The sequence below is a fragment of the Phalacrocorax carbo genome, chromosome 2, assembly GCF_963921805.1.
Source record: "Phalacrocorax carbo chromosome 2, bPhaCar2.1, whole genome shotgun sequence".
NCBI lineage: Eukaryota > Metazoa > Chordata > Aves > Suliformes > Phalacrocoracidae > Phalacrocorax > Phalacrocorax carbo.
Window position 1 is genome coordinate 128377 of NC_087514.1, and position 25444 is coordinate 153820.

General features: G+C 45.2%; 1 protein-coding gene across 23 annotated transcripts in view; it reads right to left on the reverse strand.

The window, feature by feature from the left end:
• Positions 1–4272: 4272 nt before the first annotated feature.
• Positions 4273–25444, reverse strand: part of SCRIB (scribble planar cell polarity protein) — a 122665-nt gene continuing 101493 nt past the window's right edge. For 22 of the 23 annotated variants that reach the window (XM_064441860.1, XM_064441854.1, XM_064441866.1 and 19 more), the window contains 7 exons: positions 24842–25010; positions 23649–23738; positions 23158–23346; positions 18001–18140; positions 17570–17607; positions 12971–13022; positions 4273–6630 (listed from right to left, as the gene is read on the reverse strand). In XM_064441860.1, the coding sequence (XP_064297930.1) occupies positions 6473–6630; positions 12971–13022; positions 17570–17607; positions 18001–18140; positions 23158–23346; positions 23649–23738; positions 24842–25010 (836 nt within the window). In that variant the 3' untranslated portion in view covers positions 4273–6472. Of the gene's footprint in view, positions 6631–12970; positions 13023–16631; positions 16707–17569; positions 17608–18000; positions 18141–23157; positions 23347–23648; positions 23739–24841; positions 25011–25444 lie in introns of all 23 variants that reach the window. The other variant, XM_064441873.1, reaches the window with a different exon arrangement.

Below are 25444 nucleotides of genomic sequence, written 5' to 3' on the forward strand. Positions count from 1 at the left end.
TTTATATATCATCATTATTGTTATTATTGTCATTATTGTCATAATCATTATCATCATTATTATTTTATTTTAATTATTAAACTCTTCTTATCTCAACCCACAAGTGGTTTGTTGTTTTTTGGTTTTTTTTTTATCTTTTGCTCTTCTGATTCTCTCCCTATCCCACAGAGGTGGGGGGACTGAGCAAGCAGCTGCATGGTGTTTAGTTGCCGACTGGGGCTGAACCACAATTAGTTTGAATATATGGTGTATATAAATGCCATAAATTACTCTTGTTGGGACTATCCTTTGTAGAAGGGTGCTGTTATCTCTACTGCTGTTGAGTTTACAGTCTTTGACTCATTACCAGCATTTTCCTTGTAAAATTGAACTGGGTTTTTTTGTTCCTATTTACTGTAAAATCACCCTAAATAGATTTCCTAATTAAGTTAATGAAGACATAAGAACATCCTTCCAGCAACCCTGAAAACCAAGGGAAGCGATGAAGTTCTGAATAATATCTTTTGGTTGTCTTTCTCAGTCTTTACTCCAATAGCAACATCTTACCAGAAGCGACTGCATGCTAGGTCTGTGGATACTTTGAGTAGCTATTGTAAATCTCTCTTGCATGAACCCCTTTTCTGGGCCTTCATCTAGTAGAGCATATGGAATTAGGCCCTACTCTTTTGCTTCTCATCAACAGGGTCATCATAAAAGAGAAGCAGCTGGACAGATGTTCTAGTTCTGAACCTCTTCCAAGTATGCTTGCTGTTGAGACTTCTGGGCCATCTTCCATTGCAGCAATCATCTCTGTCCTCTTGTCCGTACCCTAACGGGAAATGGGGCCTGTAACACGGACCTTTTGGGGAAATCTCAATTGCAGATAAATGTGTGCTGTTCCCCTCCCCCCACCATGTATATGCAATGGATGGGAATGTTATGGGAGGTTTTCAGGCTGGCATTTTAATGAGATGTATATGTTACTATGTGCTTTCATCTGAGAAAAATTATGCTAATAACCTGCTTCAATTCTTACAAGGATGCTGATGGTGTTTGTGAGAATGTATTTACTTTTGCCTAAAGTGATAACTGTTACATATGTCCTAATCATGGCTCAGTTGTGTTAGGTAATATATAAGCACAAAGCAGTAAACCTGGCCTGAGAAAACTACAGTCTAAGTGGGGAGAAAAAAGATACATTGAAATAAGATTTTATTAAAATTCCATTTCACAGGAGAGGACCTGCAAAATATATTGTTTGACTCTGTGTAAGGCTACACTTTAGACTCTTGAGCCCTCCAAGCTGAACTAAGACAAGACTGTTCCTGTGGTACCACGTGATATGCCAAGGTCCCTTTCCATCTGTACCTGCAAGTCAACAGTTGCAAAGGAGGGAGAATGAGGCCAAGGTCTAGCATGACACTGTCTCTAGAAAAAGGAATTCTGCCCTCTTCCCACTGAGGCTGCTTTTCTTTGTCTGTGCTACCACATCTTGGTAGCCATCCATTGATCCAAAGGAAAACTTGTTTGGGCTACATGAAATGTGTTAGTTTTTTTTACCAGTTAAATTGTATTTTTAAAAACTTTAACCATGTAAACAAAATAGCATTTGTTTGGGTTTTGCTTTGTTTTTTTTAAAGCAGAGCCAAGAAAGCCAAGAGGCTTAAGATCTTGCTGATCATAGAATCATAGAATTGTTAAGGTTGGAAAAGACCCTTAAGATCAATATCACTGTGTTTCATAATAATCAGCTGATGAGCAGGTCTCAGTCTATGCATTGCATCCAGGCTACTTCTGTAAAAGCCACCTACTGACTTATGTGTCCAGGTGTTCCTTCATAGACACACACAGACACACGTGCACTCTTCCACACACCCCTGGCGGTTGGTCAAATGGAGCCAAAGCCTTAGGGTTGGTGCTCCATGAACTCACCCACACCCATGAAGCCATGGGCTGGAGCAGCAGGCCCCGTAGAGCTCAGCAGTGGCAGAAGGGACTGGTCCTCACTGCCACAGAGAGCAGCCTCACATCAGGCAGCCTTTACTGACAGAGGCCCAGGCACAAAGCATGCAGTCATCACAGCACATAGGTAATATTTTGTGCCTAATCAGCCCCTTGAATGGATGGAATTAGAGTCTCTCTGCAGTTAGCGCTGGTACTTGTCTTAAAGGTTGTAACACTAAACAGCACATTAAGCTTTTCCCCACCCCATTCCTGAATTTACCTCCATCTCCCTTGTATGCCATTAAGCAGGACATTGTTTTTAAAATAGGTGCCAGTGATGAATGTTATAACTGTATCCTACATAGAATCTCCTGAGTTGGAGGGGACCCACAAGTATCAAGTCCAACTCCTGTCCCTGCACAGGACAGCCCCAAATTCACACCACGTCTTTTGAGGGCGTTGTCCAAGTGCTTCTGGAATATCGCCAGGCTGGTGCCGTGATGCCTCCCTGGGGAGCCTGTTCCAGGGCTCCACCACCCTCTGGGGGAAGAACCTTCTCCTAATGCCCAGCCTAACCCTCCCCTGGCACATCTCCCTGCCATTCCCTCGGGGCCTGGCGTTGGGCACCAGAGAGAAGAGACCAGCCCTGCCCCTCCTCCTCCCCTTGGGAGGGAGCTGCAGAGCGCCATGAGGGCTGCCCTCGGCCTCCTGTGCTCTAGGTTGAACAAAGTGACTTCGCCTGCTCCTTATATGGTTTCTCCTCTAAACCCTTCCCCAACTCCGTGGCCTCCTCTGGACCCTCTCCAGTAGGCTTATATCCTTAATGTCCTGTGGCGCCCAACACTGCCCACAGCACTCGAGGTAAGGCCGCCCCAGCGCGGGGCAGAGCAGGACAATCCTCTCCCTCGCCCGGCTGCGATGCAGGGCTCGATGTCCCCCAGGGCACAGTTGGCCCTCTTGGCTGCCAGGGTACACTGCTGGCTCATGTTCAACTTGCCATCGACAAAAACCCCCAGGTCCCTCTGCAGAGCTGCTCCCCAGCCTCTTGTTCCCCAGGCTGTCTGTACCGCCATGGCTGCCGTGCCCCAGGGGCAAAACCCAGCAGTTGCTCTTGTTAAACTTCATACAGACAGTGATTGCCCAGCTCTCCAGTCTGTCCAGATCCCTCTGCAGGGCCTCTCTGCCCTCGAGAGCGTCAACAGCACCTCCCAGTTTTGTGTCAATGGCAAACTTAATTGGTATTCTTTCAAGTCCTGCATCCAAGTCATTAACAAAGAGATTAAAAAGTACTGGCCCCAAGATGGATCCCTGCGGAACCCCACTAGTGACTGGCTGCCAGCCCCATTCACTATAACCCTTTGAGTCCGACCCAGCAGCCAATTGCTCACCCACTGCATTACACGTTTATCCAGCTGTATGCTGGACAGCTTGTGCAGGAGGATACTGTGGAGACAGTACTGACAGCTTTACTGCAATCCAAGATCACAACTGGCTTTCTGTGGTCAGCTAGGTGGGTGACCTTGTCATAGAAGGAAATAAAATTTGTTAGGCAGGACTTTCCCCTCGTGAACCCGGGCTAGCTAGGACCAGTGACTGCATTGCCTTTCAGGTGTTTTTCAATGACTCCCAGAATAATCCTCTCCATAATTTTATCCGACACAGAAGTGAGACTGATGGGTCTGTAGTTAGTGGGGTCATCCCTGTTGCCCTTCTTGAAGACTGGGACAACGTTTGCCAGCTTCCAGTCAACAGGGACCTCTTCAGATTCCCAAGAACATTGAAAAATCATTGAGAGAGGTCTCGCTATGTCAGCAGCCAGCTCTTTAAGTACCCTTGGATGAATCCCATCAGGCCCCATTGACTTACAGGGATCCAGCTAGAGCAGCAAGTCCTGCACAAGTTCAGGGTTTATTAGGAGTTTGTCATTCCCACAGTCATGGGAATGTATCATCGCACCTGTTTGTCCCCATTTCCTTTCCCCACTACTGCAGCTTCTCTGGACCAGAAAGCTCTACTCCCATCCCTCCCCACCAAGAGTGAATCTGCTACTTCCAAAATGAAGGAGTCCCTTTCAAACTATATAAAGATGAAGCTAATAGTTACTGGGTTAGGTTCTCTTCCTCCCCTTTCAGCATAGATGCTAGTTTTCTACTAGACTTACATGAGCAGCACATGCTTATCTTGATATTCCTGCAGTTGGCATTGATTTAGGTGATCTTTAACTTCTGCACTCAAAGGCAGCAAAATCACTAGTACATTTGCTAGATTATAGGGTGCCTAATAATAAGAACCGAAGTGTTGGTATGGAAATCGCAGACTTCACACAGCGCAAACCACATTAACTAAAGGTTCTAAAATGTAAAGTAAACTTTATTATCCTTGAACCACAAAATAGATTTCTTTGGTTGTACAAATTTCACTAGTTACAGTCTTGATGCGCTAATTTTCCCTCAGAGTCTCTCGGGAGAGAATGGGAGAGAACCCAGAGCCTGGCACCAGGTACCGCAAAGGGAAAGAAAAAACAGAATCACAAGTTAGTCACCAAAACCAATCCAGGATTGTTTTCAAAATTGCTGTTGTTAAAAAGCAAATGCTAAAATTAGATTTAAAAAGGAAAAGCTCAAATTGCTGATGATGGAAGCAGCCATAGCTGCAGTTTGATATTTTCAGAGTTCCCCCTTCAAAGCTCTGTAAAATTTAACCATATGAGGTCAGTTAAAATGATCCACTGGATTTTGGCATGAAGGGAGATTCTCAACTAAAAGAAACTGCATCCAGTTCTTTCATTCAGCAAATATACAAGCTGAAGTGCCTGTCGCTCCCAAGCCACTTCAAGTCACTGAAAGGCTTAAGGTCCAACTCTGGTCTTACTGCTGAAGGGGTTCAGCAAGAGAGCACCAATGTAGCAGGATAGACAGATCAGATTACTGCCACACTCAGATGCCTTTCTCCCTATTAGAGGCATTAAAAACAAAAAAAAACAAACCTAAAAAAAAAAACCAAAAAAAAGAGGATGTTTTACTTCAGTAGTGGGCAGCAGAGACTGATTTCAGAGCTATAAGCAGCACCTGCCTCCTCCATCCACATCTGCAAAGCTCATTTGATATAGAGTCTGTTCACAGCCCTTGTTTCACTCATGGAAACCAGGAATCACACCCCTGCTCTTTTAATTTTCATTTTTTTCCTCTTGCATGGGCAAGCATGTATTTTCCCTGTTCTACATGGAAAGGGGCCTGAAACCAACAAGTTGGCAAAGAGTAGAATTGTGTAGTTATTGCAAAGCATAGGCCAGACCCATCCTACTTCATTGTGCTCCCTGCCTGGCAGGTGCTCCTTGAAAGCCCTATGCTGGGCACCCCCGTAACATCACATTTCATTTCACAGCTAGTGGGCAACATAGTGGACTCACCCACTAGTATCCTCCTACCTGTAAGACTCCATTACTCCTAACCTGACCCCAGCGATGCCACTTCCTACCCTTCCCCACTTCCTGAATCCTAACCCACTATGTCATCTGCTGCTTACACCTCCTATCTCTGCCACCATATCCTAATCCCCAACTATTCTGCTCTCTATTGCTGTCACACATGCACACTGCTATAACTCTTGCTACAGCTGTTTGGCTCCTTTCTCATTTCTGCCCCAGTTCACCAATTCAGTCATGGTGCTGCAGGAGACAGATACCTGGCCTCCTCTGACGCTCAGTACAGTGTGCTTGTCGAGTGGTTCACACTGCATGCACGAGATACACAGAGTTATGTGTACATCTAGGTAGGTACCTGTCTCTCAGAATAGCACAAAATACTGGGAGGAGCAGTTTCCTACACAGGATAGATTGCTGTGCTCACAGAGGCAAGTGGCACAGAGCTGGCACAGGCTCCTGCTTTTTCAGTCACCTTTGCTTGAGCACATAGGTGTCAGTGTCAGAGGGAGGCACTTCACTGGAACTGGAATTCCTTTTTTTTTTTTTTTTTTTTTTCTTTTTTTGCCTCCAAGCTACTCATTTCCACATACTCCCAAAAGAAAGTGAGGTGACATGGTGTGGGAGGTGGAAGGAGCTGCTTTTTGGCAAAAGACTGGAAATTAAATAGGAGCAAAGGCAGGCTGGACCTTCCTTCTAATTCATACCAGAGTAGAAGCTCCCATATTAACCACTACAAAATCCAAGTTGAGGAAATAACAGCTGGAGCCCAACACACTCTCACGCTCATATGTTCTCTCTGTCCTACCCTTCCCCCACACACAATATTTACAGGCTAACAAGCTGCAGCTGCCCACTGCCCTACCCACACCTCCTCTCAATTTGCCATCAAGAAGTCTAGTGTTGTCCCATTTTGTTTAGGACATGCCCCAGTGCATTATTGGGTGAGAAAAGAGGGCGGTTCACAGCCTTAAAGGAAGTTAGTTGACCACAATGCTGCATGGGGTGCTCAGTTCCCATCCAGAGTCCAGGCGGCAGCAGTGTGGGCAGTCCAGTGCTGTCCCTGGAGCACAGGAAGCTCAAAAGCCCTGTGCTGGGCTATTCCATTGCCCAGGTGCATCAGATCTTCTACGTGGGGACAGCAGCCTCCAAACTGCGCCGGCTGTGTCGGAGTTTGCGTTTGCTGCTGTACAGGGCCATTTCTTCAAGTGCTGATGAAGTAGGTGTTGAATCATGTGTTACTAACATTTCCTCTTCCTCTGGCTGCCCATCCTGCTCCTGGGGAACTGTGTAGACAGGAAAAGTTAAGGTTTTAAGACAAAGTGCTAGGTTAAGTATACAGCTGATACAGTTAACATAGACATAAGGGTATACCCAGGTGCTGAATTTGAGATAGCACTGAAGTCTTTGTGATTTACAGTAATCCTGTGCTCAGAACTTTTAGGTGATCTGTAGCTCATGTACTGACTACTGCAGATTCTGGGAAGGAAGTCACATGTGTGAGAAGGTACCTGCCCTTAACACCCATGATTCACTGAACACTATTGGAAGCACAAAGCCTTAGGAAAAATCAAGTATACTGAAAGGACTCAGGTGTATGCTAGTGCTCCAAGCTTTTCACTAGTTTCAATAGAGTAGCATGCCCTAAAGACCAGTGTGATCGTCAGTATGGTATGCTGTTGCCAGTTAGAGAGATGAGCATTTTAGCCTTGCTTAATGTTGAAGTTACACTACTAAGTCCTTTCTATAAATTTAGACTGTGACCTGGGTCCCTCACCAAAGAAACTCACCAGGAAAGATACTCTAGCAGGGCAGACTCTCAGTTAGATTGGTCTCAGGCCTTTTAGGATGTGTTCTGCATCTAAAGTACACTGCTGTTACAGTGGCTCCTTACCCTCCTGAAAGGAGCTGGTAGAGCTTATCATAGAATCAGAATTGTTAAGGTTGGAAAGCACCCTTAAGATCATTGAGTCCAACCGCTAACCTATCACTGCTGAGTCCACCCCTAAACCGTATCCTCAAGCACCATATCTACCCTTCTCTTAAATACCTCCAGGGATGGAGACTCAACCACTTCTCTGGGCAGCCTGTTCCAATGCCTGACAACCCTTTCAGTGAAGAAATTTTTCCTAATATCCAGCCTAAACTTCCCCTGGTGCAGCTTGAGGCCATTTCCTCTCGGCTTATCGCTTGTTACTAGGGAGAAGAGTCCAACCCCTGCCTCACTACAACCTCATTTCAGATAGTTGTAGAGAGCGATAAGGTCTCCCCTCAACCTCCCCTTCTCCAGGCTAAACCCCCCCAGCCCCCTCAGCCGCCCCCCAGCACACTTGTGCTCCAGACCCTGCCCCAGCTCCGCTGCCCTTCTCTGGACACGCTCCAGCCCCTCAAGGTCCTCCTTGTCCTGAGGGGCCCAAACCTGCACACAGTACTCGAGGTGCAGCCTCACCAGTGCTGAGCACAGGGGCACGATCACCTCCCTGCTGCTGCTGGCCGCTCTGTTCCTGATACAAGCCAGGATGCCATTGGCCTTGGCCGCCTGAGCACACTGCTGGTTCATGTTCAGCCGGCTGTTAACAAACACCCCCGGGTCCTTTTCCTCCAGGCAGCTCTCCAGCCACTCCTCCCCCAGCCTGTAGCGTTGCATGGGGCTGTTGTGACCAAAGTGCAGGACCCGGCACTTGGCCTTATTGAATCTCATACCGTTGGCTCCGACCCAACGATCCAGCCTGTCCAGGTCCCTTTGTAGGGCCTTCCTGCCCTCCAGCAGATCGACACTTCCACCCAGCTTGGTGTCATCTTATCTGATATGCTTTGATATACACCTGGAACATCTGCCCTTTGCGATAATTTGGCTTGAGCAACTATTGGGACATACTTGTGTAAAAGGAAAAAGTTCCACAAAACCACAGATTTTTGCCTTCAAGTGCAAACTGGCTCCTGGGAAGCCTCTCTAAAGTCTGAATGTAGCAGAGAACCTAAACTACAGAAATCTATGAAGATGTATCAGATCAAAGGTGCACAGTCTGCTGAGCTGTACCCAGTGGCCTGCCCTCTGCTCTAGAGCCAGACTCCAAGATGCCATATCCCCCTTGTTACAGTACCCATGTATGAGCAGTTGCTATAATTCAGAATCCTTCCTGAACTCTTAACCATAGCGTTAACCTGTTGTTTGAAAAGGCCTAAGAACCAAATGAATGTAGGCAACAAATCTGACATCTTGAAAGCATACTGGAATTGGTAAGCAGATGACTGACTTCCAAACAAGGCGAACAGGTATAAAAGAAAGGCATAGACACATGCAGATAAAAATCCCGGTGGGTGGTTAGGGGAGGAAATCAATGAGGCTTAGAGGGGAGTAATTCCTTTTAGACCCTCTTAGACTAAAATTTGCCAAAGGAGCCATCAAACATGCAAGTTAATTGGTCTCAACACAGCATACTGAACTTTTAAAACAAACGTCTTGATTGTTCCTCAGCCAAAGCTCTTAACAAAAACAAGCTGCCATGGGATAAGTAGGGACATGGTAAGAAGGGATATCCTTTAGTGGGTAAGTAAGTAGTTAAAACACAGAAAAAGTGCAGGAAGATATTACCGGCTATCACAAGATAGAGCTGCTATCTGATTTTGGCCAGTACTTGGTAACTATCAGGGTAGTCAAATGAAACTCAACTACAAAATAGGGTACTAGGATTTTAGAGAGTTGACTGGGCAATGATGTGGAAGGTGAAATTTACTGCAAATGTGAATAGATTCAAGAAACAAACTCCTCTAAAATTAAAGGCCTCTAACTTAGAAAGTGCTAGAACACAGATTGTTGTAGCCTGGAGTAGTATTCCGGAAGGAATCACTTTATGCTTTTTGTCTTTTATGCTCTTTTCTTGGCATTCCCAGTGGCTTGCATCAGACACAATATTGGACTAGTCAGAACCTTGTGCTGACTTAGTAAGTTTATTTTTGCACTATTGGATGACACTTGAGCTCAATAAAAGTAATATAATCCTGATCGCATATAAACTGGAACATCCTTAAAATGAGATTATGATACCGTAGTCATTAGCGGGAGCTTTCTGGGAACACTAGCACACTTCTCAGCAATACCATTTCACTTTTGAGGATTAGGTATCAGAAAAGATGGGAGAACATACAGATCACCCTTTGCCACCGTATAAACTCATCATATACCTACATTTGCAATACTGCATGCAGCCTTGTTCTCCCTCTCTACCTTGAAAATGGCACAGAGGAAATAAAAAAACGGCCCAGAAGGGTGTGGGAATGATTCCCACAAAGAACAACTAGGATTCTTCAGCCTCAAAGAAAGATAACTGATATGATACTGACATACATGAATGGTACAGAAAGAATGAATATGATATAGTTATTCACTACATCCCAGAAGACCCAAGGAAATTATCAAGAAACAGAATTAAAGTAAACAAAATGCCTAATTATGGAACTCAATGCCACAAAGCATCATGAAAGATTAAAAAAAAAACCTAGGCAATTTCATAGAGTATCATTCTGTTGATGATCTATACACAATACCCAGCTCAAGACATCCTACTTAATAGGTGATTACTGAAATCCGAGAACATGCATCTATGCAAGCTCATTTTCTCTGTTTCTTTCCCTAAGAACTCACTTCCAGCCAAACAGGATACCTGTATATTCTCAACCAGTACAAGCCTCCCTTACATGCTTCCTGTCCTATGAGAGAAATCAGAAAATACTGGTAGACAGCACAGGGATTGCAACTAGTATGAATCTAGAAGTTCTAGTTTTGTGAAATTTTAGCATTTTGGTGGAAAAGAACCTGCAAAATGGAAATCTGGAGAACAAAAGGGTGGATGCAAGTCTTTGGAGTAGAGATGTGGCTAAAAAGCCTGGATGGGGATACATTAACAGGAGAAGAAGGTGGAGACATCATCCTTCATTCCTATGTGCATATAAGCTGCTGAGTCCTAGACAAAACTAATAATACAGTAGTGATTAGTCCAGTGTAGGATAAAAAGATACCTTTCCTGGACAAGTTGCTGTAGACATTAGACATCTCAAGTGGACAAAGACCACAGGGACAAAAGTAGTTTCTTAGTTTCTTACATATCGTAAGCAGGTATCCAGTAGTAAGTGCAATAGAAAGTTATCAAGGGTGTATTTCTGAAACCTGATGGTTAAAAGATTGGAAAGCAAAAGACTCTGGCTTTAAGTGATCTGGAAAAGTTATGGCATAAAGCATGCACATAGCATGGTTCTACCCTAAAAATGCTATTACATAGTTCAATAACTTCATGGCTTCTTGAAAACCTTGGAATAAATGTTTTTAAACACATTTAAAAGATGATGACTATGAAGTCAGACCCGAGAATGGAAAGAACTATTTCTTAGAGCCCATTGCAATGGACAAGAAGAAAATGGTGTGCTTTACTCAGAATCGAATAGATTGGAAAAGACCTTTAAGATCAAGTCCAACCATAAACCTGACACTGCCAGTTCACCACTAAACCATGTCCCTAAGCACCACATCCAAATATCTTTCAAATACCTTCAAGGGATGGTGACTCAACCACTTCCCTGGGCAGCCTGCTCCAATCCCTGACAACCCTTTCAGTGAAGTAGTATGTCGTAATATCCTGTAAAATGAAAGACGCTCAGAAGAGAGATATGCTAATGCTTTCGTGCAGTCAGCAGTAAGATATCCTTGGAGTTTCTGTTATAATGCTTTTCTAGCATGAAGTTTAGGAAGTGCTTGTAAGTTTACTGTATGATCAAAAAAGCTGTAATTCCATGATCAAAGATAATTCTGATTAAAATCCCAATGTGTGTTGAGGTATACAGGAAAAAGGTGTCACTAAATGTAGCAGCTAGATCTCTTTAAAGCTGTATTAAATACACACAGAAGTGAAAGTCCTTCACAAAAGTGAAGAAGTGCCTGAAAAGCTGGAAGTTGAAAATGAAGCTGGGGGGGCAGGAGGAGAACGCACACACATAGTGTTGTTTTGAACTAGTTTGGTTTGATCTTTGGTAACTGGATTTCCTTCCTTTTATGATAAAGAAAAATGCAAGTAGAAATCAGTCCAATTCTCAAGTATTTTCCCAGAGAAATATTTTATTCCAAATATTTTATCCACATGTTCTGAGAGAAGGATTTCTGAAAAGAGACAAAAGCAGACCTAGCAAGAGGCTGGAACTGATGCAGAAAATGAGGATTTTTAAAAAATTCCTCATAGAGATGTTATAACTTGCAAAAATCTATGTTAAAGTAAAAATAAAAATCTGTATGTTGGCTGGAATGCTACACCACCTGGAAGAATGAGATGGAGGAAATCTAAGAAAAACTCGAGAGCTTTGTCCCGTATCAAAAGAGCTTAGTTGCATCTTCATCTGCTATACTTCCAATATACTTCCAAACTGGTTTTGGAAAACCTGTCTTTTTTTGGTGCCTCACACACATCACAGCCTCATACAGTGGTGACTTAAGGATTACTTAAGGACTAAGGACTAGGTTAAAAACTCTTGATAGAACACCACACTCTCCTCTTTATGGGTTTTATTCTGAGAACCCAACAGCCCAATGACAGGCCACAGTGAGGTCTGAAGCCCCTAAGCAATTGCTGGTCATTTCCTTACCCTTCAGTGACCTCCTAGTTATGTACACTGACTACCTCAAGAGAGGTTGAGAGGTTTACTGCAAGAGATGAAGAACAGATGTTGTTCTCAGGAAAGTAAGTTTTTCTTGAGTATCTCTGCAGCAGAACCTCCTTCTGGAAATGGCCCATACATGGATCAGATGTCTGCAGCCTTTACTCAGAGGGATTTGCAAAGATAAACTTAAGAGAGAAACTGTTCCTTGTGTAAAATAAAGGGGTGTGGGGTGGGGAAATAGCTGCAAAACAGGTAGAAGAAAACCAGCATCAACTGTTGAAGGAAACAGAAGTACTACGAAGGAGCAGGCAGGCCCTGCTGAGCTCCACTCTACTACTACAGCCACCTAGAATGAAGTGGGAGATAATCTGACCCCTGCCTATTATAGCTGGGGATGGAAAGACATACCACAGCTAGGACGGCCTGAAGAGATACAGCAGTTAAAGCTTTAATTACTGTTTATTTAGGTGACCGTGCACACAGATCCACAAGCCTAGACTTGGAGAGTCACCTGGTTACTCAAGCACCCAAATGCTCTCAAGTCTTAAACCAGGATGAATTTATCTGCAGCTGCCTGCTGCAGGCAGCAAGATTCTTTGCTCTAGCAAAAGGGCCACAGAGCAGACCCCAGAAAATGGACATTATCTACTTAGAGCAGGTGATAGAGGCCAAAACTTCCCACCCATGTTCTGCTACCACTCTTTACTCCAGAACACAAATCCAGAAGAAAATGAGGCATGCTTGTTACACACCATTCTCACCAAGTTAGCCATCACTAAAGCACAATGCAAATATCCTACCCAAAACTGATCGTGGCAAGTTTGGAGGTTTCATTCTAGAACGGACAAAATAGGACATTGTTTCAAGCAGCAAGAAGTTGAAGTCCTCAGGGTGGATTCCACATGCAGGCAAAGGGGAACCCTTTAGAACCAAGGTGGGAAGTAAATAGTACAAAGACCACTCCTTTGGCCATGAGCTTACCTGTGTTATTTCTGTCATCTATGTATCGGAGGTCATCAGCTGCATCAGGTGACTGAAAAAGAACAGAAAACATGAGCATCCACCTCTGTAACACCAGTGCCATGTAATTTCTCACCTCCAGCACACTACAGAGAACCTTTCACCCTCAAAGGTGCTGGTAAATACAGCAGGCAGGGTATGACCCTCAGTGAATGTACATGATTACAACATTAATCCTGTGTGCTAAAGTCAATCCTTTGTGGTGAATTGCAGGGTGAGGTGTGTGTTTGCCCACCAGAGCTCTCCTCCTTTTATTTTGTGTGTGTACGGAGGAGAGGACAGGAAGTGATATGAAAGGCAGAAAGCATAAAGACTACAGAAAACGAGTAGAAACATGGGAGGAGAGCAAAGACATGAGATACTTTTCCTCAAGAATCCTGGATCTTAATTCTGCACCTGTACTGTTCCCAGGCCTAGCTTCTTATGCAAAATCAACTTCCTTCTTTATATTCAGGTGTGCATGGAGAACTGATGTGGAATGGGAAGCAGTTACATCCCAACAGATGGCAGAGACAGCTTTGGAGAAATGGCTAAGTGATAATCACGGAACTCTACCAGTTCCTGCTAATTTTAAAGCCTTTACAAAAGGAAGACCATTCCAACAACCAGAGCTGTCTGTAGCTCATCAGACCAGAGTGACAACACTATGAGAAAACAACTTTGCTCATAGTCATGAACTTGAGGTGGCTTGAAAATAAGCATTACTCTGGAGACAGGCATAAATGTCCCAAGCCCTATTTGTTTTGCTGAAATCACAGAATCACAGGTTGGAAAGGACCTCAGGGATCATCTAGTGCAACCTTTCTAGGAAGAGCACAGTCTAGACAAGATGGCCCAGCACTCTGTCCAGACAATTCTTGAAAGTCTCCAATGTGGCCGAGTCAACCCCTTCCCTGGGGAGATTATTCCAGTGGTGACTGTCCTCACTGGGAAACACTTCCCTCCCATCTCCAATCCGAATCTCCCCAAGAGCAACTTGTGTCCATCCCCCTTGTCCTCTCCATGGGACTCCGTGTAAAAAGGGAGTCTCCATCTCCTTTGTAGCTACCCCTTAAGTACTGGTACGTGGTGATGAGATCCCCTCTGAGCCTCCTTTTCTCAAGGCTGAACAAACCCAGTTCTCCCAGCCTATCCTCGTATGGCAGCTTCCCAGTCCTTTGATCATCCTGGTGGCCCTTCTCTGGACCCCTTCCAGCCTGGCCACATCTTTTCTGTATAGCAGGGACCAGAACTGCACACAGGACTCCAGGTGTGGCCTGAGAAGCACTGAGTAGATTGGGATAATGACTTCTTTCTCTCTGCTGGCGATACCCTTTTTGATGCAACCCAGCATCCTATTGGCCTTCTTGGCCGCAGCAGCACACTCTTCAGTCATGTTGAGCTTCCTGCCCACCAGGACCCCCAGGTCCCTTTCCACAGAGCTGCTCTCCAGCCAGGTGGATCCCAGTCTGTGCTGCACTCCTGGATTATGTTTTCCCAGGTGCATGACCTTACACTTGTCCTTGTTGAACTTCATAAGGTTCTTGCTGGCCCACTCTTCCAGCCTATCCAGATCTCCCTGCAAAGCAGCTCTCCCTTCCGGAGCGTCTACTTCCCCACTCAGTTTGGTGTCATCCGCCAACTTCATCAGGCTATACTTGGTCCCGTTATCCAGATCACTTATGAAGATGTTGAATAACATTGGGCCCAATATCGATCCGTGGGGGACCCCACTTGTGACAGGTTGCCAGTTTGAAAAAGAGCTATTTACCACCACCCTTTGGGTGCGGCCTCTCAGACAATTTGCCACCCACTGCACAGACCACTTGTCTAGGCCATAACGCATTAATTTCTCCAGGAGGAGGCTGTGGGGAACTGTATCAAAGGCCTTGGAGACGTCCAGGTAGACAATGTCCACCGCCCGCCCCACATCAACCAAGTAGGTCACTTTGTCGTAGAAGGCCACCAGGTTTGTCAAGCACAATCTGCCTTTAGTGAAGCCACGTTGGCTTTTCCCAATCACGTGCTTCATTTGACTTGTGATGGCCCCCAGGAGGATTTGTTCCATAACTTTCTCAGGGATTGAAGTAAGGCTGATGGGCCTATAGTTACCCAGATCCTCCCTCGAGCCTTTCTTGTAGATAGGGGTAACATTTGCCTTCCTCCAGTCCTCTGGGACATCCCCCGTCCTCCATGACTTCTCAAAGATTATGGAGAGCAGCCTTGCGATGATGTCATCCAGCTCTCTCAACACCCTCGGGTGGATGGCGTCAGGGCCCATTGATTTGTAGGGGTCAAGCTCCTGTAATAATTCACATACTAACTCTTCCTTCGCTGATGGTGGGTCGGCGTTTGGATCAACCAGCAATTTTGTTCCCAAAGCCTGGGACACAACAGTGTAGGTAAAGACAGAGGTGAAGAAGGTTTTGAGGACCTCTGCCTTTTCATTGGTGATTGACTCTCCTTTTCTGTTTAACAGTGGGCCTATGTTTTCCTTCTTTTTCTACTTATGGTTGACATGTCTGAAGAACCCTTTCTTGTTATTTTTCATGTCTACAGCCAGTTTCAATTCGAGTTGGGCTTTTGCTTTTCTAACTGCATCTCTGCACGCTCTGGCAATGCCCTTGTAGCTCTCAACGGATAATCCTCCACTTCTCCATCTCTGGTGTGCTTCCCTTTGGATTTGAGTAGACCCAGCAGGTCATGGTTGAGCCATGGGGGCCTCTTGCTCTGCTTACTTCCCTTTACTTTGTAGGGGATAAATTGGCTTTGTGCTTCCAATATAGAGTTCTTGAAGAATTCCCAGCACTCACTAGCTCCTTTGTCTTCCATGGAAGCTTCCCATCGAATTCCTCCCAACTGAGCACTGAGTGAGCTGAAGTTTGCTCTTCTAAAATCCAGAACCCTTGTCTTAGAGGTGACCTTCAGCACACTCAGCAGGATCCCGAACTCCACAATATTGTGGTCGCTGCAGCCAAGGCTCTCACTAACCGAGATATTACAAAGCAGGCTTTCTCAGTTTGTAAATAGCAAGTCCAGCAGCGCCTCATTCAACTGTTCTGTGATTCTATGAAAAAGCAGCTTAAATGAAATTAGGTTCTTTTAGGAAGGAGAACCTCCTCACCATGGCACTCACCCGCGAAACTTGGTGTTCTTTTACCATGTGATTACTTCACAGTTTATCTACAGCAGAGTTATAACATATGAAAATTGTCACTACAGCTCCTTCTTGGGCAAGATACTGGATACATTCCAGTTTGAAATGAACATTTACTCCAATTTGCAATTAGTTGGCAATCTTTTCTATAGTTTTTTCTTCCCTTTTAGTTCTCATCTTTCACTTTAAAAATTTCAGGATCAATTAAGGTGAAGATGTAGCTGCTTTATATTTGCAAAGCTTTTGTCATTAATTTTAAAACCACCTAGACCAACTTTTTCACAATTCCACTTGACTGAAGTCTCCAGTAAATGCTCAGTTACGCAGCATGACCGATCGTCACCACCTCCCACACAGACAGGGCCCTTGAGAGGCCTTCCTCAAATCATTTAACCTCTGCTCTGAAGGTCATCACTTCATGTGCAAGTACTTCCATCAAATCAAACCCTAACCAATCTAATGGATGGTTCAGCATGCAGTTTATACCTGGATTTCATAAACAGGTTTGGAGGAAGGAATAGCAGCAAATTCCCGGTAGTCAAACTTCTTTTCAGACATGGACTAGAAGGGACAGCAAAAGAGAAGAAACAGAGGAGAGAGTAAGGGGAGAGAAATGGATGGAAAACCAGCAGCAAGCTGAGCAATCTATGCAGAGATAAAAGCAGAAGCAGAGCACCATTCTCAGTTAGTACCTAGAGTGCCTGGATACAGCCTCTGAAAATGAGGGATCTCTTGGACATTGTCTTTTTAGCTATTCTGGTGTCAGGACAGGGGTGCCAAGTTGCAGAGAAACATTATGTGCTCCAGCAAAATGCACAAGCACACCAACTTAGGTAGGAAACCTATTTTTGTAGGAAAATTCGTGGCAAGATTCTTGATAGCTGTAGCACAGATGGGATTTCAATCCAGAGTTGGCTGTATTGTGTGACCTTGGGCAAAACCACGTCCCCTCTCCGGGCAGCTGCTCCCACTATTCCATTTGTCTGTCTTACTAATTTTGACAGTCCTCTGCAACAATGTCCTGTTTCATTTATATGGTGCTTAGAAAAAGGAAAACGCTGACTTCAGCTGAAGATCTCAGTTTTATGATGTTGAGGAAAAAGGGGGCCAAAGTCTCTGAAGTGAAAGGCTTTCTGAACACAGAGATGAAGAACCAAGAAAAGGATGAAATAATAAAACAGGGAAACAGAAAACAGATATTGCACTGTAGTTGCAAAAAAGGGGGGATGTCTCTGTCAATGGCTATGGCAGATCTCCATCCACTGTGTCCTGTTCACAGCTCTCTGTATCATGCAGACAGACCTGGCTTAAGAATTTAAGTAGGGATCCCATGGTCCAGATGCACAGTCCACACCCAAACTGGGGAACCAACAAATCCCAGGATTATAGGCAAGATAACAAAAGCAAGCAGAAGCATATCATACCAGCCTTCCCGGTGAAGTGACGTTTCTGGGACTGCAATCTGCAAAAGATGACAGAAAAGCACTATTGAGTGAATGGCTGCATTACATGCAACACTTCCCCAAATCTGCCCCTTCCAATAAGCAGCATTTAAGTGTGATAAAAGACTATGCTCAGGAACGACACTGCCTTCTCAGAACAAATGCCTCTTTCCTGGTTTTTGGAAAAGTCATGATGCTGGTTTTATTTCTGCCTGGTTCCCTGGAACCATACCTCAGATGCTCTCTCACGTTTTCTATAGATGAGGCCCATTCCCTATGCTGAGAGATGTCATATGACCCAAAGGACCTTCCAATTTAGGCTGGAGGAGGAAATTGCTTTCAACAAGTCTGGTTTCAAGCAAGTTAAGCCAGAGAAGCATTAACTTTTTTCCTCAGAGATAGCTATACAGTACCTTCCAGTGGGGTTGGTGACGGGGTGGGAACAGGTGAAGGTGACTCTGCGAGCTGCTCCAGTGTGCTGCGTTTTTTCCCCTCCTTGGACTTGGCAATAACCATTTGGGCTTTAAGAGCATCCTGTTCAAGTGATTTCATCCTGCCTCAGAAATGAGGGAGAGAGAAAAAGACATCAGACATTGCATTCTCAATAAGAGATAACACTGCCTCCTGCGCCCAGCAGCCAGACCACAGACAGTCAACAGACTGAGTGCAGAAAGGTGAAATTAAGCACCCTTGGTTCCCTGAGGCAGACAGACTTTCAAAGCAGGAGAGAAGAACAGCTTGGTTTGCTGTCATCCTGAAGCACGCATGCCTTCATATGTGTTGAACAGACGGAGCCTAGAGCTAAGCATCAACGCACTGAGAAGCTGCAGGCCTTTCCAGATCTGCCATATATGATGGGAGAGCAACCCAAGCTGGAAAAGTAACTGCAGGGGCTCAAATGAGTAGGATTAGTTCTTAGGGCTTTACTCTTCTCTGTGCTCTCAGTGTGTTGCATCTTAACCCTCTTCAGCCATCAGGAGATTATAAAATAGCTAAGAAAAAGTGGGCTCAGCCCTCAGAAGCATCTTCTCCCTCTCCCAGACAAACAGACCCAGCATCCCCCCTCATTCTTATTGAGACAACTGCCGGTAGTCTGTGGGACCTCAGGGAAATCAACACCAGCAACCACTAAAATTTCCTCCCTACCCCTAGCAGGCCACAGCTGGGAGCACTGCGTTAGGATGCAGGGATACAGACAGGACTGTTGAGCATGCAGCTGGCAGGGAGGGGGCTGTGCACACCTGGATTGGCTTCCTGACCCAGGGATTCTTGAGGCGTGACTCTGCATTGGACTAGACATCTGAGCTGGCCTGGCCCCGGGAGCAGGTGCCCACTGTCGGGACTGGTACAGCTTCCTGGCCAGATCCTGCTCGTACTGCTTAATACTGTCTTCAAGAGCTGAGGATCTGAGGAGGAGGAGGAGGAGGAGGAGGAGAAGGAGGAGGAGGAGGAGGAGGAGAAGGAGGAGGAGGAGGAGGAGGAGGAGGAGGAGGAGGAGGAGGAGGAAGAGAAGGAGGAGGAGGAGAAGGAGGAGGAGGAGGAGGAGGAGGAGGAGGAGGAGGAGGAGGAGGAGGAGGAGGAGGAGGAGGAGGAGGAGGAGAAGGAGGAGGAGGAGGAGGAAGAGGAGATGATGGTGATGAACATCGCAGCAGACAAGCACAGGGAAAGAAAGAAACAGATACAGGAACATACCCTGACAAGGAGAAATATGGGTCTGATATAGGGGTAGCCTTGATTAAAACAGGCTCCTATATCTGATCCTGTCCAACACCAACTGTTGCAGAAGCAGGAACCTCCAGAGGGCAACCTGGGATGATGTGCCCAGAAGCATTAGCCTTCAGAGCCTCACCACCTAGAGAATGCCCTCCTCACAGGCTAGGAGGAGAGGACTAGAAACGCCCAGCAGACTAATGGGAAAGGCCCAGGAGGTAGTTAAAAGTGTGTATGTGTGAGGCAGACTGAGGGACGACAGGGCATGAGCGAGTGTGTGGGCACACATTTGATAGACTCTTAGTGTACATTTGCACATATATATATATCTATCTGACCACCTGTTAGCATGCACCTTTGTTTGACCACAAGGAAAGTGGAAGCAAAATGGACAAGCACATTACAAAAGGTCTATTTGCCACAGGCCCTGGAACACATGCAACTAGCAAGGTGAGTGCACCTGTAAAATAGCATGTGCATGGTAGCAAAACTGCCAAGATGCATATAGCCCTTGCTGGACACCTGTCCCCCTCAGTATGTGCCTGTACCTTCTTAATCACACTCTTCCTATGGCATGAATGTCAGCAGGTGTGTGTGCCCAGAACACTTATGTAGCATGGGTCCCAATGTGTTTGTCCAAACAGAGCACAGGGGTGTGTGCTGGGTGGGGTGGGGGGCGGGGGGCACACATCACATGTCCTGGCAGAGTACTGATGACACAGGGAGAAAAAGGAAAGCCCAAGAAGGTGCAAACTGATGGGGTCACGAGTGACAGCACACAGACCAGATAACTGGAAAGAAGCAGAAGATAGAAGATTAGAAAGAAAGTAGTAAAATCAGTGGCATGCACTTAAAGAAAATACAGGTTAGTGAGGCTGCAGCACCATATGCAGGGCAATACAGTCCTCCCTCTCACACAGCACATGTAGCACTGCCTGGAGGCCTCTGGAAATAAGACCTGAGCCCTGGCTGCCATCATGTCACTGTGCCTACTCTAGCAGTTATAGAAGAAGGATCCTAAGAAGACCAGATCATCCTGGGACATCTGCAGTAGCAGGTACAGTCCATCCTTGTCTTACAAAAAGGAGCACATTATGGTGACTGACTTATTCCTGCCGATGCCACAGTAAGCAAGGCCTTAACCCTACCCAAGGAATCAGCCAGGCACTTCCCAACTGAATAAAAAGCTGCACCTTGGTATCACGAGCAAAGTGGAGTTGAGGACCTGGTCTGTAGGACTTAGAAACAGTAACACTTGATCTGATAACTGAAAAGCAAGACAGCTGCAGGTAGCTTCTCCTTGTCATGTGTTCTTACCTCTAAAAGACTCTGCCTTCACGAGTTCATTTTCCATGAACAAAACAGAAGAGAAGAGACTGAAGGTTTGGAATGCAGGGATCTCTCTCTTGCCCATAGGGGACATAACCGCTATCCTCAACACTCACTAATCCTTCTACAGTGTAATGCAGAACTTTTACTGTGCTCTAAGCAATCACAATGAACTTCTAGCTAACCCAAAAGCATAGTCGGAGGTACAGTAATGTTACAGGAGCAAATCATGTGATCATCTAAACAAATCCTGCCCCCACCCCAGCATTTTTCAGATTTCTTTATCTGCTGGCAACAGCAACAAGTTCATGGAAGAACACTGAGTTCTGAGGCAAGTGGTGTACATTCTGAGCAACGTCCTTGTAATGGCTTTGGTTTCAAAGGTTTGCGCATGCAACGTCACACCACTTCTTCCTACCCCCATCTTAAACAAAGCTTTTATTACAGCACTCCTTGGATATGTTAATGCTTGGGCTTAGGAGGAATCAGAGCTGACATCACCTTGTAAACTTGCCCCATCATATAAGGAAATAGGCATGGGAAGTGGAGGCATGAGGGAGAGAAAATCCTGCATATCTAATTGGGAAGGGATGACGGATCAGTCTCTACCAGCTCTCCAAGCACAGTGATGTTGATTTTCAGGAGAAGCCCAACAGACTTCTGTTTTGTTGGATCAAATACAACAGTGGAGCTTTTTTTTTTTAATTAGGTGCAAACAATGAGCAGCAACTCTGTGCAAGATGTCTACTCCTGACGACAGTGTGGTGCTTACACAGCATCATACTGACAGTCAGTTTTTAATGTATTCAACACTATTAGCCTTCCTGTGAGACAGAGAAGTGCTACTACAGTCCTCTCGCCATGCATCTGCAGCACAGAGGGACTCAGTTGTCTGTCCAACATCATAAGGAAGTATATGCCAGAGCAAGAATTTGGATCTGGTCATCTCAGTCCCAGCCAGCCTCTTCTGAGTGGTAGTTTGTAAGTACACATTTGGCTCCACAACACCTACACAGCTGCTAGCCCTGTAACACAAGGGCACTGCATCTGTTTTGGCAGGCATTGTTTACAAATTCTCTTCCACTTGCATTTTTGTAAAAGGGTTGTTCATGGCTTAATGTGAAAATACAGAACTTCCATTTGCAAATGATGCCACCTGAAACATTGTGACACAGAAATCATCAGAACAGCATCAACAAGGACAAATGTGAGATGCCAAATAGAGCAGAACATTCAGTGAATCAGAGCAGCAGACAGAATCCCACAGTATTTGATGCATGAAACAGCAGCACAGGGTGGAAACAATCCTGACAGAGCACACGCTGTTGACATCCTGACTCACCACTGTGCCTGTATGCAGGCATTCCTGTTAGTGGGGAACTAGGGAAGGAGAGATTACTAAGTATAGACCCACAGAGTAATTCAGGTTGGAAGGGACACCTGGAGGTCATGGGGTCCAAAAGCTGCTAAAAGCAGGGCAAGCTTCAACGGTCTAACAAACATGCTAGAGGACAACAGAAATCAATCTCTTCCAAATCAAGGTTCTATGTAACAAACAGGCTTTCCAGTGGCCTGTTCAGCTTTCTAACATTACAGGGCAGTGCAGTGAAACTAAGGCAGTGCTTCAGAAAAAAAAAAACTCTGGCTGAGACAGACCAGGCCAAGCACTCATCCAAGGCGAAGAGTTGAAGCATATCAGGAAAGTTTTTCTTGAAGGGCAAAAGTCCTGGTACTGGGAACATTAGTCCAGCTCTAAATAAACCATAAGCAGATCTGTTACATGATCAATTAACAATGGGAAGCTTTGTATCCTCAAAGCCCTAGATAATTAGCCAGCTTCTCATTAAGGATTCCACTATATACTTCTTCATCCTCAGAGCCTCTGCAGAAGACAACAGCACCATTATCATCCATGTCTATTCACAAACACTGGATTTGCCAAGTGGTGTCAGAACTCAGAGTAATCCCTCCAGCGTCTTACCTAACAGGCTGGCAAGGATGAGTCACTAGCAGCCCTGTTCCTCTAAAGGAGGATAAAAATGGATAAGAATGTCCCCGTCTTGCTAATTGGCTTCAGCAAGTTATCCAGTGTTGCTAGACTGGAAAGATGAAATGCTCTTTTCATTTTTCATTTTGAATATGTCACCTTGCAGCTTCAATACCGTCTTTTTCACGTGTTACAAAAGAGGTGGTAAGCTGTGTACTGAGAAGGAAGGAATAAATACCTTTATGTGATGGTAAATGTAAGTTATGTTTTTTAAAAAACTCCACTGTCTTCATGATTGTGCAAGCACTGTTGAAATATAAGAGACATCTTACCCACGTAGCTGTCAGAAGCAGATCAGCTCAGCCAAGTGGCAGATGCTTTGCACTGTTTTAACAGATTCTATATAACCTCCCCTAACATCTGACTTAAGAAGGCTTTTTTATTTATTATTTGTTTTTAATACCATGTAATCCAAGAGACATGCAGCAGGTCCCCTTTCCCTGAACTAGCCTAGTGAAGAGAACAGTGAAAGTTATTCTCTCACCGTGCTGCCCTCCACATTGCTCGTTTCTCTGCCTCCAGAGCACGACGTTCTGCTGGAGAAAGCTCCTTCTCTTGACCACTCAGAAGCTCAGGACTCTGCATTCGCAATCGCTCCTGGTGCCGTCGTTCAGCTTTGGCCGTCCGCACAGGTGCTACTGGATCCCCTGCTCCAAGATATAATGGACTCAACCTGGGCAGAAAGGGAAACAGTGAGAGGTAGGCTGGCCTGATCCACCACTACTCTTATCTGCCTGTTTTCAAGATAAAAGGTGATGACCAACACCCCCAATCAACTGTTTAGTACCACATCCAAGGACATCACCTTGGGAGACACATAACAGAGATGAGTCTCTCTTAAGAAGTTGATTCCCATCACAGTTTCCCTTTCTCCACAAAATCCTTCCTTCTACACCCTATGTCTGCTAAAAAGGAGAAGCCATCTGCTCCATCATCTGGCAGCTCCTAGGCAAAGGACATTGCTGATCCACTTACCCAGACATAGAGTTGGTTCTCTGTTCAGGCTTGATTCCCTCTTCCAGTGAATTCCTCTGTGAGCTGCTGTTCTCACTGACATCAGATGGCCTAGAGAAAAACAAGCACACCAGCTAACAGTACCACAGGCTGGCATACCCAGGAAAGGTTCGGAACAGACCCAAGCCCCAGAAAGCAACATCTAGTTCAGTTTGAAGACAACCCTTAATGACTTTGCTCAACAGCTCCTTCTCCATTGCTGCAGGGGTTTCATAAATATGTTGACTTCATAAATATTCACACTCTCTAACATCAGAACTCATTTTCTTCGTTTGTAGGTCAACCATCCATTAACACACACACACTCACACACACTCTTCAAATGTAATGCATTGTGTTTCCTGACAAGTTCTTGCACAGTTCTAGCCTGGCTGCTTCCAGCTTTTTCCTTTGCTGATGTCAGATATGCATGAATGTTAACAAAGGATGACCCTCCTGGGTTGTAAGTGAATGCACATCTGGGCTAGGGATGAATCCTGAGCGATCTCAGAACGGTGATTCTCAGTGTAGCCGCTCTATGTGCAACTGCTTGACACACTGAGGCTTTATGCTCATAATCAAATTACTGTAGACTTCAGATCAGCTGAGCTGTAGTTATCATCTGCATTCTAGGTTGTGCACATGCAGATACTACTAGTTTGATCTGCAATGAAAGAAGGTCACACAAGCCTGTTTTCCACAGGTTAAGAACATGCACACAGTTACTGTGGCTCAGTTGGCAGTGAGAAAGTTTATCATGACTCTGAGCCCCTATTTTTGCTGCTCAAGGTTATTTTGATTAAATTGCAGTTACTGTTCTAGAATGACCAAAAGAAACAGAAATTCAGTCTATTCCACTGTCTCACCTTTGTTCAAGCATAAATAATAAGCAACTGAAAGTCACCTGATGGATTCAGCCTTACTGTTCTCTAACTTCCTACATCTCAATATGAAAACAGTAGGGATAAGTAGGCCTTCACATCAAACCACGAACATCATTACATACCCAAGTGCACAGCCAAAGGAGCTATTCTTCTGAAAAGAAAGAGCTCGAAAAACCCTGCCCTTTTCTATGCTGAAGAAGAAATACTGCCCAGCCCTCTTCCCTGAAAATTATTGATACTGGGACACCTCTGACACACATGGGTGGTACTGAGCCACTAGTCTTGTCTTACCGAGTTGCTGGAGCCTGGATGTTCCTTCCATTTAGTCTTTCAATCTTGTACTCGACTCCTTCAATGATGACACTGGACTGCATGCTGATCTCAGGCACCTGTTTAACCATTTCATCCTCTTCTGCTTCTTCCTCCAACAGAAGGGTACGTTTCTGCTGCAGTTTTCGAGCTGCCAAAATAAGACAGACTAATACCACAAAGCACTCGCTAAACCTCCACAAGGATGCAACCTCTGGGCAGGTCCTTACGCTCATCATCCCTGCAGGGTTGTCCCACTTTAAGTCCATACACTCTCCATGGATGCCTTTGTATCTCCTCCACTCCACTAATGCTTCAGATGTAATAAACTCTACACCGTCCCCTCAGTTCCTCCTTCCTTATTCACTAAACTTCCATTCCTGAACACTCTATGGAACAGATTTCCAACAGTTCATCATGCTGAGTGTACTCATTCTCAAACTGGAAGAGTGTGCAGACTCTCCTGCCCCCTTCCCCAGAGCGGACAGACCTAGGAATCTGCATGTATTTTGAGTCTGAATTTCCCACTCACCTCCTAGAGGGACCAAAGCCTGGAGGGCAGGTGACGGCCACCATACATGGCAG